At 44.7% G+C, this 14,866-nt stretch overlaps 1 protein-coding gene across 1 annotated transcript in view; it reads left to right on the top strand.

The window, feature by feature from the left end:
- Positions 1 to 388: 388 nt before the first annotated feature.
- Positions 389 to 14,866, top strand: part of WNT7A (Wnt family member 7A) — a 35,361-nt gene continuing 20,883 nt past the window's right edge. The window contains exons 1-2 of the mRNA XM_026076654.1: positions 389 to 608; positions 13,596 to 13,867. Coding sequence (XP_025932439.1) covers positions 512 to 608; positions 13,596 to 13,867 — 369 coding nt within the window. The 5' untranslated portion in view covers positions 389 to 511. The remainder of the gene's footprint in view (positions 609 to 13,595; positions 13,868 to 14,866) is intronic.

Here is a 14,866-nt window from a genome sequence, read left to right as displayed (position 1 = left end):
GGGGGGCCCTGCCCGCCCCCCCCTTGCCCGCCACTGCTCGCGGCGAGAGTTCAAAGCCCTCCCAGCCCCTCGGTTGTGCGTGGCCCAGGCACGCACCGCACTCGCATGTGCTTTAATTTACGAATGAGGAAGTTGAGTCCCGTTTTGGCAGGAGCCCACGTGCTCCTTATCTCTGTTTTATTTATGGAGAGAGAGAGAGGGAGAAAGAGAGAAGCGGCGGCGGCGAAGGGGGAGGCGGGTGTTTTCCGGGGGCACCTGCCAAAGCCGGGCCCCGCGGCGCGGGAGCGGGGCCGCGGGAAGGTGGCGGGTGCTGCGCCCACCCCGGCGGCCGGCTCCGGGACGCGCCGCCCCCCAGCCACCGCCGGACTCTTGTCGTTGCAGGGGTTTTTCCTCTGTGGTGGCCCTGGGAGCCAGCATCATCTGTAACAAGATCCCGGGTCTCGCCCCCCGGCAGCGGGCGATCTGCCAGAGCAGGCCCGACGCTATTATCGTCATCGGGGAAGGGTCCCAGATGGGCATCAACGAGTGCCAGTTCCAGTTCCGCAACGGGCGCTGGAACTGCTCGGCCCTGGGAGAGAGGACGGTCTTCGGGAAAGAGCTGAAAGTGGGTACGTTACCTCTCTGCTAGCTACCGACCGGCTCCCGCCTGACGGCCGCGGAAAGGGTGGCAGACAGGCCTTGCGGGAATGGCAGCCGGCACGGGACGCGGGTGCTGGAGCTGGGAAAGACCAGTGAGCGCGCACAGCTTGCGCCAGCCGGGGCAGGACCGTCCCCTTGAGCGTGTTTTCACCCGGACGCTGGGGCTGTCACACTGACACGAGTGGCACCTGTAGATCTCCCTAGTAAGACATCTACCTGGGCCCTTGCTGTAGTTCAGGAAAGCGCTTTCACAGTGCTTTAGCTTCCTCTACAGTATTTCACTGTCCTGTTCTCACAAAACCTTTCCCAAAGATTTTTCCACTGTGTGCACAGGACAACAGCCTTATTCACATACTTAAGGATGAGTAAAAGTGTTTGGCTCTCGTTAAAGGCAGTGGTCAGAGGCAGAACGCGGAGCAGGGATAGAAATACAATCCTGGGGCACAGAAGTTTCGCAAGTGATACTGGAGGGATGTTTCCACCCTCTGGGACTAATGTCTTTGGGTCGAGGAATCAATCTCATTATAAGAGACTTCTACCACATGAAGTAGTTATTCTATAGTAATTATCTCTAGTGACCTCTCTGTCTCCGGAAAGAATAGGTACTTTCCAGTCTGAGACGTCAACATTTACAAATGGGCTATTCTAATCAACAGTCAGAAGAGTCCATTTCCAGTTTCCATTTTTTTCAGTTATTGCAACAGTACAAATATATCAAAATTCTTAATTAAAATAGCATGAATCATGATAAACACAAGTATCTGAGGAAACAGAGCTGAGGTTAAAACTGCCATACCCCTGTAGTGCAGAACGCACAGTAGTGGGGCTTACTCGTGTTCGTTGGTCAGACAGTACTTGAAATACAAAGAGTTCGGAAGACAGCAGTATTTTCCAAATAGAGGCACAGTCACTTTTGAGTCATAATTGCAAGTGGATCACTCACAGGACGGCATTCCATGTCCGGGAGCAGAAGGTGGGATGGGCGGTTTCTGGCCTTGAGGTCTCTCTGCCACCTCCCAATCTAAAATTTAGATGTAAAAATACAGAAAACCAGCCAAACAGTGACAGCACAATAGAAAATATGGATGTTTTGAGAACTGAAGCACTGAATAAGAACAGAAGCTAGAAGAGCCATGCGTAGCTGTACAGCAGCTGTGTCCGGCCTGTTGGGAAACCCTCTGGCCTGGCCTGGCTCCAGGCATCATTTAGTCATACAGGGACAAGTGGTAGGATAGAGACTTAGTACCACCTTCCTCGCGTTCGCATAAACTGCAGAGGTACAGCATTAACACTGTGCTCTGGAAGGCCTGCGAATGCTCCCCTTGGAGCATTTTAAAAGACAGGTAGAGACCCATGTCTTTAAATGGCCCCTGGGGGCGCAGCCTCCAGCGAGGGAAGGTGGCAGCCCTGGCGATGCCTGGCACTCTCAGGCTGATGGACTGAACATGTATGTTCACATATATTTTCATATGTGTGTGCATGTTGATGTGTGTATTTTCCAATGTCTAGAGATACTGAAGGAAAGAATAAAAAGAGAACAAAAAAGTAAATTTTAAAATCAGTGTGAATTACAGGTCTAGCAACACCTCATATAATCATATACAGTGAGTCAAGTAAGGTATGTGAAAACCAAACTGCACAACATTGTGGAGCACAGCTGAAAAGGGATCATGTATTAGGATTAGCTCATTGTTTCTACTCCTTGAGCTGAGCTGTCCCTGTCGGTGAGCCAAGCAAGTGTTTGCCACTTAGTCAGTGAAGAGGCCATTTGGATGGCTGACCGATTTGGGCTCATTTAGTCTACAAGTAACATTTCCTTAAACAGAAAATGTGAGAAGGATTTCTTCTTCTCTAGCAAATCATAAAACTGCAGAGTTACTGTGGTCTATTGCATAAACATGCACTCAGCTCCTCTGCCCCCCCCCAAAAAAAAATTGAATTATTTAGCTAGTGGGTTATATTTAGGTCCTTTTAAAGAAAGTCAATATCAAAGGAAGTAGACTTTGATCTGTCTTTGAGGTGATAACTCTTAATAATTCTATCTAGCCATTATGATGCTTGGACAGATAGGGCAAATTCATCGCTGGTTTCAGAGCCCAGGCAAGTGTTGAATATCATCCAGATTAATAAAAATCATTTAAAGAACAAGCAAAAACTTCAAATTTAAACCACTTATATATTTACATTTAAAAACGAACTTTGACAAAAAATCTCTCAGGGGTCGAGATCTGCAATGGTGAATTTGACATGCAAGGAAAATGTTGTGTTGCAAGAGTAAAAATAGTAGGACACTCAAACACCATGGAATATTATAATGTAATCACTCCCATTCAGGTCATCTCCTTGTTCTGCTTCTTGTCTATTAGCATGTATAGAAACCTCGCACATCTGACACAGCTCAGCTTTCTCCAGTGATAAGGAAAAAGCTCCCATTTCCTAGATTTCTCTCTTTGTCCCTAAGATCTCTGTGTAGGAGTGTGCTCTAGGTTACCATTCACAGAAATACAGGCTAATATTTCACTCTGGTTAAATAGGGTAAAACCTGTGTGCTGTAAAGCCAGAAGTCAAATTCGGTACCCATAACTAAGAGGAGATAAGGGGTAAGTCCTGTGTGCTAAATAGGAAAGGCACTAAATAGGAAAGAGAGAGAGATAAAACATATGACATGAAGAACCATATACCTTATGGGATGTATCTGGGGTTTAATATGCACAAAACCCAATCTGGGTTAATATTAGGACAAAAATATTGTACCCTTGTAGCTTTTTTTAATTACTAGGAGCATCTCTAGATTCTCAGTCCTTTGGCACAATGTATATTACAAATTGGCATTCAAACAGTAACTCAGGCAGGAGTACCTTTTATAGTGCTCAAAGGCTGATTATATTTCTCAGCCAACTGCATCTTTAAAGTTATTACCTTGGAAGAACCCAGGGCACTGGCAATACGGTCATTAGGCCGCACAGTCTGGCCTTGGAGAGCGGCTCTGAGGGACTTGCGCTGTGCTTAGGAGATGACTTCAGGATGACAGTAATGCAACTCGCCTCACCACTGCACTGTGAAATGAATGCGGCATGGAAAGTCTAATATCAGTCCGGGAGGATGTGCTTAAGTAACTCTTATGCTAATGGGATTTGTGTGTGTTAGTCCATACAAATAAGCTACCTTGGATACGACATATTCTCGTGAACTATTTCCCAGCCAATGATTTTGATGCCACACCAAGCTAAATCTCCTCAAAAGAAGGTTTCATTACTTCCATCTCTACTGGGTAATCTATTTTATGAATGTTATGCACATGCACCCAAATTATTCGCGTTCCCTTGCTGCCACTGCAGCGTGGTGCAGGAGGCCTGGGCTCTCCCAGCAGCTCTGCCGCTGCCTGGCTCAGCGACCCTGGCACCCTCCTCTCCTCCTCTGTGTTTCCCTTTTCCCATTTTAAAATGCCAGCAGGGATACTAGCCTTGGTAAAACTCTCTGAAGCCTATAGAAGGAAAACGTCATACCAAAATTTCCTGTTCTTATCTGTAGCATGTGTGTATATGTATTTTAAAGAAATCACATTTAGCCTGTTTCGCAGTGATAATTGAGTTGCAGAGTTACAGTTAGCAACCATTTAAATTTGCTTAGGCTTCATATGGCATATTTGTGATCACAGACCGAGTTTCCAGATTCACAGCACGCTTCCAAGCAGTACACAGCATATATTCTCCGTTTCTTGTGTCATTTTATCTAGTTTGTCCTTGAAAAGAGAGATTCTTCCCTACTGACACACTGTGGATATCTTATCATGACAGCTGGTGACAATAGTGCCAATAACATGAAGAGATATAACAGAGTACAAGTGACATCAGTTTGCTCCAGCTGAGGACTTGGTCCAATTACCAGAAGAAATGAAAAAGCCACAATCAAGATTACAATTTTTTTTTCTAGACAACTCTATAGACACCTCATTAATAATGTAAAGTCACAAAGAGAATTTTAAAAATAACCACGGAGATGATGCAACAACACAATTCTGGGTATTTTTGAAAACAAACGTATCTGTTTGTTAGAGTGGTCAGCACTTCTGTTCCTGAAGACAGCCACTATAAAAAACAAGGTTTTATAGTAGGATAGTCCAAAAAAACTCATGCCCACATCTGTTCAGGTGAAATGCGATTCAAGCCTAAACATTTGAGCAGCCAGGGATGCCTTTGATTGAATCTGGAAATTGGATTTGGGCTCTGAGGGATCACAGAAAGAGCAAGCGCTGTGGCGAAGGCTTGTCATCGGGCACCTTCGTAGCCCATTCTGCAGCATGCAGCTCTGCGAACTGGTAGTCAGCATAGCTTTGCTATTTGTGATAATCACAAGCCAAGGCACAAGCAGAGAGTAATTATCTCAAGTAAGGATATCCATGCGTTTCATGGCATCTAGAGGACAGCATCTGACTGGCATCACAGGGTAAAAATACAGAGCTATGTCCTTTTGTCGTAACAGAGCAGCGATGCCATGATTAAACACGACTCATAGGAAAAATTTGCAAGCAAAAATAATACAAACTGTTTGACTGCATCTCCACAAAGTGGCACAGCAAGGTGGAAATTAGCTTCGGTGCAGAGCTATGAACGGAAAGGCAGCACAGCCTTGCAAAGGCTTGTCATGGGCCCTGCTGGGGACAGGGTAAAGGGAACCGACCAAAGTCTGTGAGGACGTGGCATCCCTGAAGAACATTACAGCAAAACTGGTTTCAATCAAGCTTTCATCCTGGTCTTACTAAAATCCATCAGTTGTCTGGTTCCTTTTACACTGAAAAGCTTCCCAGTACAAACCCTGGTAACTTCACCCATTTTACATTACTCAAGCGAGTAGTGAAGCTGAAATCAAAGGAAGAATCCACATGAGCAAACTGGTCTTAAAAGTTTTGAGGGCAGTGGGCTCACTCAGCACCTATTTACATTGCGCACAGTACCCTGGACTCGGGGATCGTTCCAGATGCATCCAGATGTACAGGTTAAAATGCAAGAGGCCGTTAGCTTTGGATTATAGACTATTAAGTCTACACTGCTCACCAGACCAAATTTAGCAGTGATTTACTTTTAATACATTAAAAAAGCTTCTCTTTTATGACTTAACAGTGTAAGAGAGACATTGAAACAAATGACAAGCATCCTACCCGCCAAACTATAACTAGCTCGCTCAGTAACTGTCAATTAGGAGCCATCTCTTTTGCTAGCATGCAAAAAGGAACAAAATCTAGCTTGTTCTCCTGTAGCTTGTCTGGTCTGGTAGAGTTAAAAGAAATATAATACAATAAAACTCCATTTTGCCATTGTTATAAAGACAAAGCTGTTCGAAAACACCCCAGGACAGATGTGGTCAGAGAGGGTTCCATCTTCAATCATTTTCTGGAGAGTTTTGATATTCAGGTCTCTTGGGTCAGGTTTTAAACAGTCTGATTCTTTGAATCACAGAATAACAGACCAAGGAAGCAAGCACAGACAGATCCACGTTAAAATGCCTGCTGTTTTTATATTGCATGGAAGATTATCTGCACATGTCCATGGGAAGCTGGAGTTCTACATGTTGCTACACCATTCAGTGTTGTCAATATTCAGAAGAATGATTGATAAATACTCTGTTTTATGAACCAGTGGTGTTATGAAACCCTGAAGATATACAGAGAAGAAATATTGTTGTAATTAACAGGACTCTTGCTACCTGCTCAAGTAGGGTCAGGATTTGCATTTCTGTGCTAGGTTTTCAGCCCTTACTGCCCATTTTAGTGTCAGTATCTTGCACAAGAAGTTATTTGCGGGCAAAACAGAGGCCGGGCTGACATACGGCCTGAACATCCAAAACCCAGCATGCTGCTTTATGCCAAAACTCAATCTCTCTAAGCAGGGACTGTCACAGTAAGATAAAACATTGCCCCAAGGTCACTGTAGTTGGAATTCCCATCAGAAGGTTTTCATACCTGCCTTCAGATGTGTCTTGTGAGTACATGTTCCAGAGAAAAAGATTACATTTCATTAGAAAGGTAAAATAGGTATCTCCTATCGCAGGGTCAGTACATGGGGTTTTCTAAAGTAATGCTGTGGTGTGGAGGGATCAAAGCCATCTGAAAGGGGGAAACTCTGTCTTCTGAACTCCAAAATCCTGGCTGCAATTTTTGCAATGCACACGCCTTAAGTAGTTATTTCATAAGCTTAAAATGGGATATTTTCAAAAATAGTCACTATATCTGGGCTGTTTCCTGTCCAAGAATTTCATTTCATGTGTTGATGAAACAAACTTGGCTTGATAAAGTGGGCAGTGACTAAACCCCCAAAAGGCTTAAATGTCTTTTAGAGCAGCTCTGCTAATTTAAATTATTGGTACTACTGTTTTAAAAGCACATACTACCAGGGAACTGTCATTTTCATTTCAAGTCAGTACAATATTTTAAGGGCACCCAATCCCTCAACACTTTGAGCCATTACAGGAGGGGGAATAGAAAGAGGAGGTGGATACTTAAATGGTTTTTTAAGCTACTATTTTATTAATTGCACATGGTAGGTAAAAGAAAGATAAAACCAAAAAACCTCCAAGACCAAACATAGTCTACCAAGAAAAAGGAGGCGGCACACCCCAAAGTAGGCAGAGGATGAGTTCTGTTCTTCATTTTTACTAGCTATGAATTATGACCTCTATAGAGAGATGTGAAGTAATGTTAGCTATGGCACATAATTGGCAAGGTATGTTGTATTTTCCATCTTTATATTTTCACAATCAACATATATTTCAGCTCATGTCACTACAGGTAACTCCCTCTCTGACCTTTTGGCTTTAAACAGCAGAAAATACAACCTATGTTTTCCAGTGAGATAAATAGAAATTTGTCTTTTTTATTTCCCAGATTAGCCAATTTATGAGGGGGATTGATATGGTGGGCCAAGCTATTTAGAAACATACTTAGATACTGCGAGGTCCTGAACCGCTGAGCGCTTGCTGACTTCCTGCAAGTCAAATCCACTCTGTATCTTGCAGGCCTAGGCCTTGTTTCCCATGCAGCACCAAGTTATTTTGCTTATTTTTTAAACTAAGTTCTCCAAGTTTTTCACCTACGTGAGTGAAGCTTTTTACAAACTGCTCACATTTTAAGATTAAACTTAAAGAGTTAAATGGCCCAAATTAGTGCCAGAATGAGGCCCTCCCCCTGCAGCAGACCTCTTGCTGATCAGCCAAGGCCCAGTCCTGCAAACGCTTACGCACAGGAGCAAAGATACACGCGTGGGTGTTTGCAGGATCGCGCTCAGAGGGAGGCACGAGTGCTGCACGGTGTGCTCTGTGGCAGCAGAGCCACGCGTGCCGGTGATGTCTGTGTGTTCCCCTACTTGTGAGGATCCGAGCGCGTCCCCTTAGGGCATCGCGGTGGTTGTTGCCTGTGCAGATCTCAGAGACGTGGTCAAAGCCGGCTCGGGACTGTCGTATGCTCCCCAGAGAAGGGGCTAAGGGTGGGACTCCAGTGCTTCGGAGGGCTATCGGCAGCCTGACGGGGGAGTTGCGGAGATACCGGGAGTCACGGACGCGGAGCAGCCCTCCTCCAGCAAAGCACACCGAGCTGCAACGCGCGGCTACGCGGGGCAGCGGCGACGCCTCTGCAGCAGGCACAGCGCGCATGTTGTTTACGTCCGGAAAGACCAGGAAGAGCAGGGAGATACCTGTGTTTGACACATGAAGAAAAACCGCTGGGTTCCTACAGCGCTGGAGCGCCTGTTTAGGCTGAGCACAGCCCCTGGCCCGAACGGGGCAAGCGCTGCCCCGCGGACGCCTGCACCCGCATCCCGGCGCAGGGCCAGGCGCGGCGGGGTGGCGTCGCCCAGGTCAGCCGCGGGCACCAGCCTTCTCCCACCTCCTTCTCCCCACCACCAGCCCCAGCACGTCCCCGTCGAGCTTGGCTCTTGCCCGCAGCAACGCAGCGACGATCCCTGTAAGTGCTGCCGGGGTTAGAAGCCCTCTCAGATCACCGGCCCTGTAAAGGACCAGAGGAGCCTCTGCAAGACTCGGAGCCTCTTCCGCCGTTTCTAACACGCGGAGTTCAGATCTGGTGTGGATTTAGCCTTTGCTTGCTCTAGACACGGTGAGAAGAGCCCGGCGCTCGGCCGCTGGAAGGACGGCTTTCTCACAGACTCACTGGTTTGGGGATTTGTTTCCCCCTCGCTTTCTCTAGCTTTTCAGCAACTTTGCAAGGCTGACAATATGGATGAGGGGAAGATCCAGACCACCCGCTGGCAGTTTAGACTATGAAAATCTCACCAGTTTTTGCTTTGTTTTTAAGCAGTTTGTGGCAGTATTCTGACAATGCAAGTCAGAATATGGCTTATGGCTGCAAGAGGATACAGCCGTCCGCCAAAACCTGGGGAATATCGGCACGGCTCGCCGTGGACATAGCAGAGAGTCTCAGTGCTGTGGAAGGGGCACCTGTAAATGAGCTGCACTTCCAACTATCAAATGCCACAGGCAATACAAAACACAGTTTTTATACAGGTATAATCAACTCTCCACCTTTCTCCGTAACTCCTATAGTCCTCGGGCAGCCATCATTCTTCCTTCTGTCAGTTCAGCCATCACAAGCGGCTTGGTGTGCACCCTTGCACGTCACTACCTGGAAAGGCCTCCACAAGAAACTCTTAAACTGACCCGGCACCTGGGATCACGATTTGCACCAGTCCTCCACAAAGATCAACTGTTTGTTATATGCATTTTAAAATCCGTTTTCTATTTTTTCAAGGCATAGATTTAAATTCAGCTGCAGTTTGAGGATGGATTCAGTGGGAAATAACAGCAAAAACACTTAATTCCTGGATCTCAACCCAGGGCTCCTAAGCCAAAGGGCTGGAAGATTGTTCAAGGGAAAGTTTTGTTACTTCATGCATATGGGAACATTTCATTTAAATTTTCTCCAAAAAGTCTTTCCTGATCTCACTGCTAAAAATGTACTAGTTCACTCTTCCAGCTACTTTCTCATCTTTCTACCTTTCTAGAGAAGGTAAATCACTGCACCATAGGGTTTTCCACAGCCTTTCAGTTATGCAGAAGTCCTTGAAGACCACTGACTGCAACTACCTGTTTTCCCTAGGGAAGACGTATTTTGCTTGTTCCAGTCATTGGCCAAGGCAGGTCCTGTGTCTCACAGTGTGTGACGCATTTCTGCCAATCCTGTTCCCCTTTCCCTTTCTTTAGTTACTTTATCCTATATCTTCCCTCCCAACAGCAACCTGGCAGGAATACTTATCTGCACCTTATCTCCCACTTTGCTAACTTTCTTTGTCCTCCTGAAGCAGAATTGCTGTTCCCATGTATGAAGATTTTGTGATGCTAGAGGCACCATCACCTACAGCTTAAAACAAACACAAAACAGTAGCAGTATTGTGTTGATAGCAAACCCTGGACTTTTTTTAACAGTAAGATCTTGAATTTTATACTACTAAATCTTCAGAGGGAAATTAAGGCGGAGGACTAAGTTGGTGATCAGATGCATATGAGACGCACAGACTGAAAACTAAGCAAGAAAGAAAACAAAGGAGGGTGCAATTACTCCCCCACCGTTCTGGCTTCCACAAATCATAGGAGGTTGTTTCCCAAACTGCTCATCTTTGGGGGTCTGGGCTGTGCCTTTCAAACTATGTACATGCTGAGATTAGAGCGAATGCGGAGCAGTTCCTCCCTTGTTGGCCGCCTCTGGAGCATCAGCACAAACTCAGAGGAAACAAACTGTTGCCTGCAGGGAGCAGCTGTTTGGGTGCACCTTGTTAAAGCAGCGTTTCCAACTGAGATGCTCCAGGCATTTCAACTGTCTGATGAAATAAGAAGTGCAGCAATAGTATTCATTACTTAAAAGTCTCAGAAAAACATGTTTGCATATTATCCCATTCGAGCATTGCTGGTTTGGTTGCAAAAACCCTTTAATATCATTTTGGTGTCTAAAGCACTGTCACAGAACAGGCTCAAAATAAACTATGCCTTCCTTTCCTATAAACTATACTGCCCTTTATGTGCTGACATTTCTATGGGCTAAACGAGGGTATTGAAGCTTAAAAAGGTGAATCATTTATGCAAAAACTAGTTAGTTTGATGTGGGTGTGACAAGTGTGCACTGCTTTATCAACACTGTATAACCATCTACTGACAGTACTTCCTACCTGGATCAATTCCTCCCGACACTTGCTTTGTTTACCTTGTAATCTCCTAACCTTTAGTTTTCAAAAGCTACTTTTTCCCCAAACAGGACAAATCTATAAAATAACTTAATATGTGTAAAAGATTTTAAGAGCAAGCTTGAAACTGGATTCTGCCTCTGCTTGCACTATTTTTATACCCTTTGTATTGCATTTTGCTCCCTGAAGAGGCTAAAGAGCTGCTTCATCTTTACAATGTTGCGTGTATCAGATTGAAATGATCTTTGAATGATTTTTTGTTCTAGTTCTTGAAAACAACTTGTGTTAGACTAGAAATCATCCAACTAAAGCAAAACCAGAATCAGATGCAAACTTCAACTCAAAACATTTTTTGATGCTGCCCCCTTCTCGCTGCCTCATGAAACAGAAATCTGGCACAATGTGTTGCCCCTTCAAGGAGGGACCCTGAGTGGCAAAAATGGGACTTCTTACTGTACCCTCCCTGTTTATCAGTGCACTTTTCATACTGCTGCACTTAAACTAGTGAGGATGTTGAGGATAGCCGGAGGAAGGGCTGGGAAGGTGCCCTGGCTGGTCCTGCGGGCTCCCCCGGGAAGGAGACCCCTTTGCACCTGCCGCCCGTGGTCTCCCACGCTGCTACACCGGCACGCCGAGAGCACAACTCCATGCACACTTCAAATCAGTGGCTGCTTCTTTCTCCCTTTTCCCACTGAGTTAGGCTTTATCTCAGTAGCTTCCTCTTACCTCTTTTACCTCTGAGGACACTTACTCCTTGCAGAAGGTGGCACTGACCGTAGAAGGCTATGGCAAGATACCGGTCTCACAGCTCACTCTGGCAGTGGCACGTTTTTGGGCTATGCACTACAGTAGCAGCTGGCTACTAGTGAAGACAGGTCTGAACCCTGGCTCTCCACGACGTGCCCTTGTGGTGGCCATGTCCATGCTTACGTATTGCCTCCACAGGTGCAGAGAGCAGAAGGAGGCTCTCCAAAGGCTTCGTCAGGTACTCTGATGTTAGTGCACAGACAGTGATCTGGGAACTACAAACTGAGGGCTTCTACTCCATATTCACATTTTCATAAAAGCCATTAGTCCTGAAAGGCGCATCTACAGAGTCCACAGTCACAGCAATTCAACATTTTAAGATTTTTCTTTTCTTTTTTTTTTAAATAAAGGAAAGCAAGAAATCCTTTGAGGAAGTTTAATTCTTGACTACAAGGTCCTTTACAAACAGTGCATAGCAGTATCAGTGGGATGTTGCCTATGCCAATAAAAGGCCATGCAGTTGCCTATTAACAGATTTTGATGATGTCATCTTGTTTTCCATTTTACTTCCTTGCTCATAAGGAAGTGAGTATTTTTCATTAAAAGAAGCATTTACTGATGTACAGAAATCTAGATCGTGTATGTGAAAGCGAGAAGGAAGTGCTTGTAAGATTTTCTTCCTAAGTGATTACTTTTTTGTGAAATCCAATAAACAGCAGAAATATGCTTGTTTCTTGTAGAATAAACTATTGCCAGCAGTTGAGTTCTGCCAGAATTGGCAGATGTTTAAAGAAGGGAAGCAGATCTTCCCATCTGCCCTCTCCTAATTACAAGCCTGATTCTGATCCTATTGATGCAAAGGTACATTTTGGCACTGGAAAAATAAGAGTAGGGGCAGGTACTTAGTTCAGGACATGAAGTTCTTATTCAGTCAAATGCAGCTATTTTTTGAATGAAGACTGCAGGATTTGTAACAGGTTTATTCATTCATATATACACACACACACACACACACACATATATGTATGTATTTTAACATTTTATATTTTTTCTATACAAACGGAACTATTTCCAAAACCAGATCTAATTTGATAAAAAGAAGAAAACAAGAATTTTTAAAGGGCTATTTGATATACATGGACGACAACTGCAAAACTCCTTGCATTTTGAAGGGGCCCTCTTTCAGCAGAACTGGTTCCAAAAGCATCACAGATCACCTAGGAGTCACACTTTGGAATTTCACACACTAGAATCTAGGAAAGTTTCAAGAAGATAAATTAAATCATTGATTTAAGGTTAAAAAAACCCCAAACAAAAAGAAGCCTGTCATAGTCATACTGCACAGAATAATACTGGCTTTACCACTTCCTCACAGACATCTGGTGAAGCTATTCCTTTACCTTGCTTTTGTGATGATACTTATACAGGTCAGGAAGCTTTTTTCCATCTTGTGAGAAATTTTGAGATTAAAAATGAAAATTTTTGCCTTGAGTCTTGGTGACGCTTATAATCTGAAAAAGTGTTTCAGTTCAGCTAAAATATTTTCAAAACAAGATTTCTAACTGAAGTTGTTTTCCTCTAAAAATACCTTTTAGTGCAGAATTAAATTTCTAAACAAAATACCAGTTCTGAGCTGATTAAAAAAAAAAGTTGAAAAAGGATTTTTTAACATTTCCACCCTCAATTCCATCCATTTTCTTTTTTTTTGAACAAGAACATTTGCCAATCCCTTGCTTTTCCAATGAATAGTTTACTTTGACTACTTCTGATGTCATCTAGAAATATGTATATGAAGTTGCCTAAATAATACCTTATTTCTGACAACCTCATGGAGACCTATCATTTTAGAGAGTGTCTGAACATCCACAAAAATCAATATTTAGAAGAGCAGAGACCTGCTTATGCCTGCAGATTTACAGCACTGCTAATAATAGCCCTCTGATGTTTGCGCTGCAGCAACTTGCATATCTTTTTCTTACTAATGTCACCATGTTGTATCACGTATTTACAGCACTGCTTTAATTTCAGGTAGCAGAGAAGCAGCATTCACATACGCCATCATTGCTGCTGGAGTAGCACACGCAATCACGGCCGCCTGTACGCAGGGAAACCTGAGCGACTGTGGCTGTGACAAAGAGAAACAAGGACAGTACCACAAGGAGGAAGGATGGAAATGGGGAGGCTGCTCCGCTGATATCAGATATGGAATAGGATTCGCCAAAGTGTTTGTGGATGCCAGGGAGATCAAGCAGAACGCCAGGACCCTCATGAACCTGCACAACAACGAGGCCGGGCGGAAGGTGAGTAGCTCTGCTCTTCCCTGGACGCGGCCATCTCCCGCCTCAGGTGAGAGGTCTGGCTAGACTGTGCACGGTGCATGGGAGCTGCAGGGTGCTCCGATGCTAATGTCATGGTATGGTAGACAAGTAGGCACCTTTGCAAGTTATACAAGCTTGCTGGGACCATCTGCCCGTCAAATATTTCTCTAAATGTTACTCTTTACAGTTGTAAAAAGAAAAAGCAAACAAACATTTTACCTGGAAAGTCAAATGGTACTTATGATAAAAAGCTTGCCTGCTACTGTGTGGGTGAATGGGATTCCCGTCAGGTTCAGACATGAACTTCTCACTCATTTGAAAAGGGATCGTTTTCAACCCAACTGTTTAAACCTTGCTCTTTGTGTGAGTACTATATCTAAAGGGAGAAAAATACTTCTGCAAAAAGACCACAGACTGACTCACTGTAATGCCATTATATGTATTTGGTTTATCATTTTGCACAGAAACCTTCCCGCCCCCATTTTTCCGTTCTTCAGGACCAGGTAGCTGAAAGCAATTACTGCAGAATCAGCACTTGGGAAGACAAGAATTCAGCAGCTTCAAACATGCAGATTTCTTGGGGATTGTGGGAATCCTGACTGCCCTGGATTTGCTGCCGTTGCTGTTTGCTGTAGCTAGCCAGCTTTCTGATCCTCAGTGGCAGCAGTTACGGGTGCAAGACCCAACCTGATCTGTGCTCTTCAGATCCTCGCCGGCCGGGCTGCTCCCCGCGTGCAGCAGACCAGGTCGGCGGCGGAGGGCTCTCCCTTACCCCAGCTAGGAAGAGCCCAGGGATGTCTCTGTACCTCCCCCCGGCCCCTGCCAACTGTGTGCAGGTTCAGTCCTATTTTGAAGGAGTCCCTGGGAAAATGGCATGTTCTTACTCAGTTGTTCACAGGCTTATTTCCTGAGCCTAGTAACAAAAAGCGTTTTCTACCATTTTTTACCCTTGAAACTTTAAAGGGCTAAGGCAGGCGCAAC

Source organism: Apteryx rowi, unplaced genomic scaffold, assembly GCF_003343035.1.
Source record: "Apteryx rowi isolate R43461 unplaced genomic scaffold, aptRow1 scaffold_111, whole genome shotgun sequence".
Lineage (NCBI taxonomy): Eukaryota > Metazoa > Chordata > Aves > Apterygiformes > Apterygidae > Apteryx > Apteryx rowi.
The sequence above is the reverse complement of the archived record's forward strand: the minus strand, read 5'-3'. Positions and strand labels throughout refer to the sequence as shown.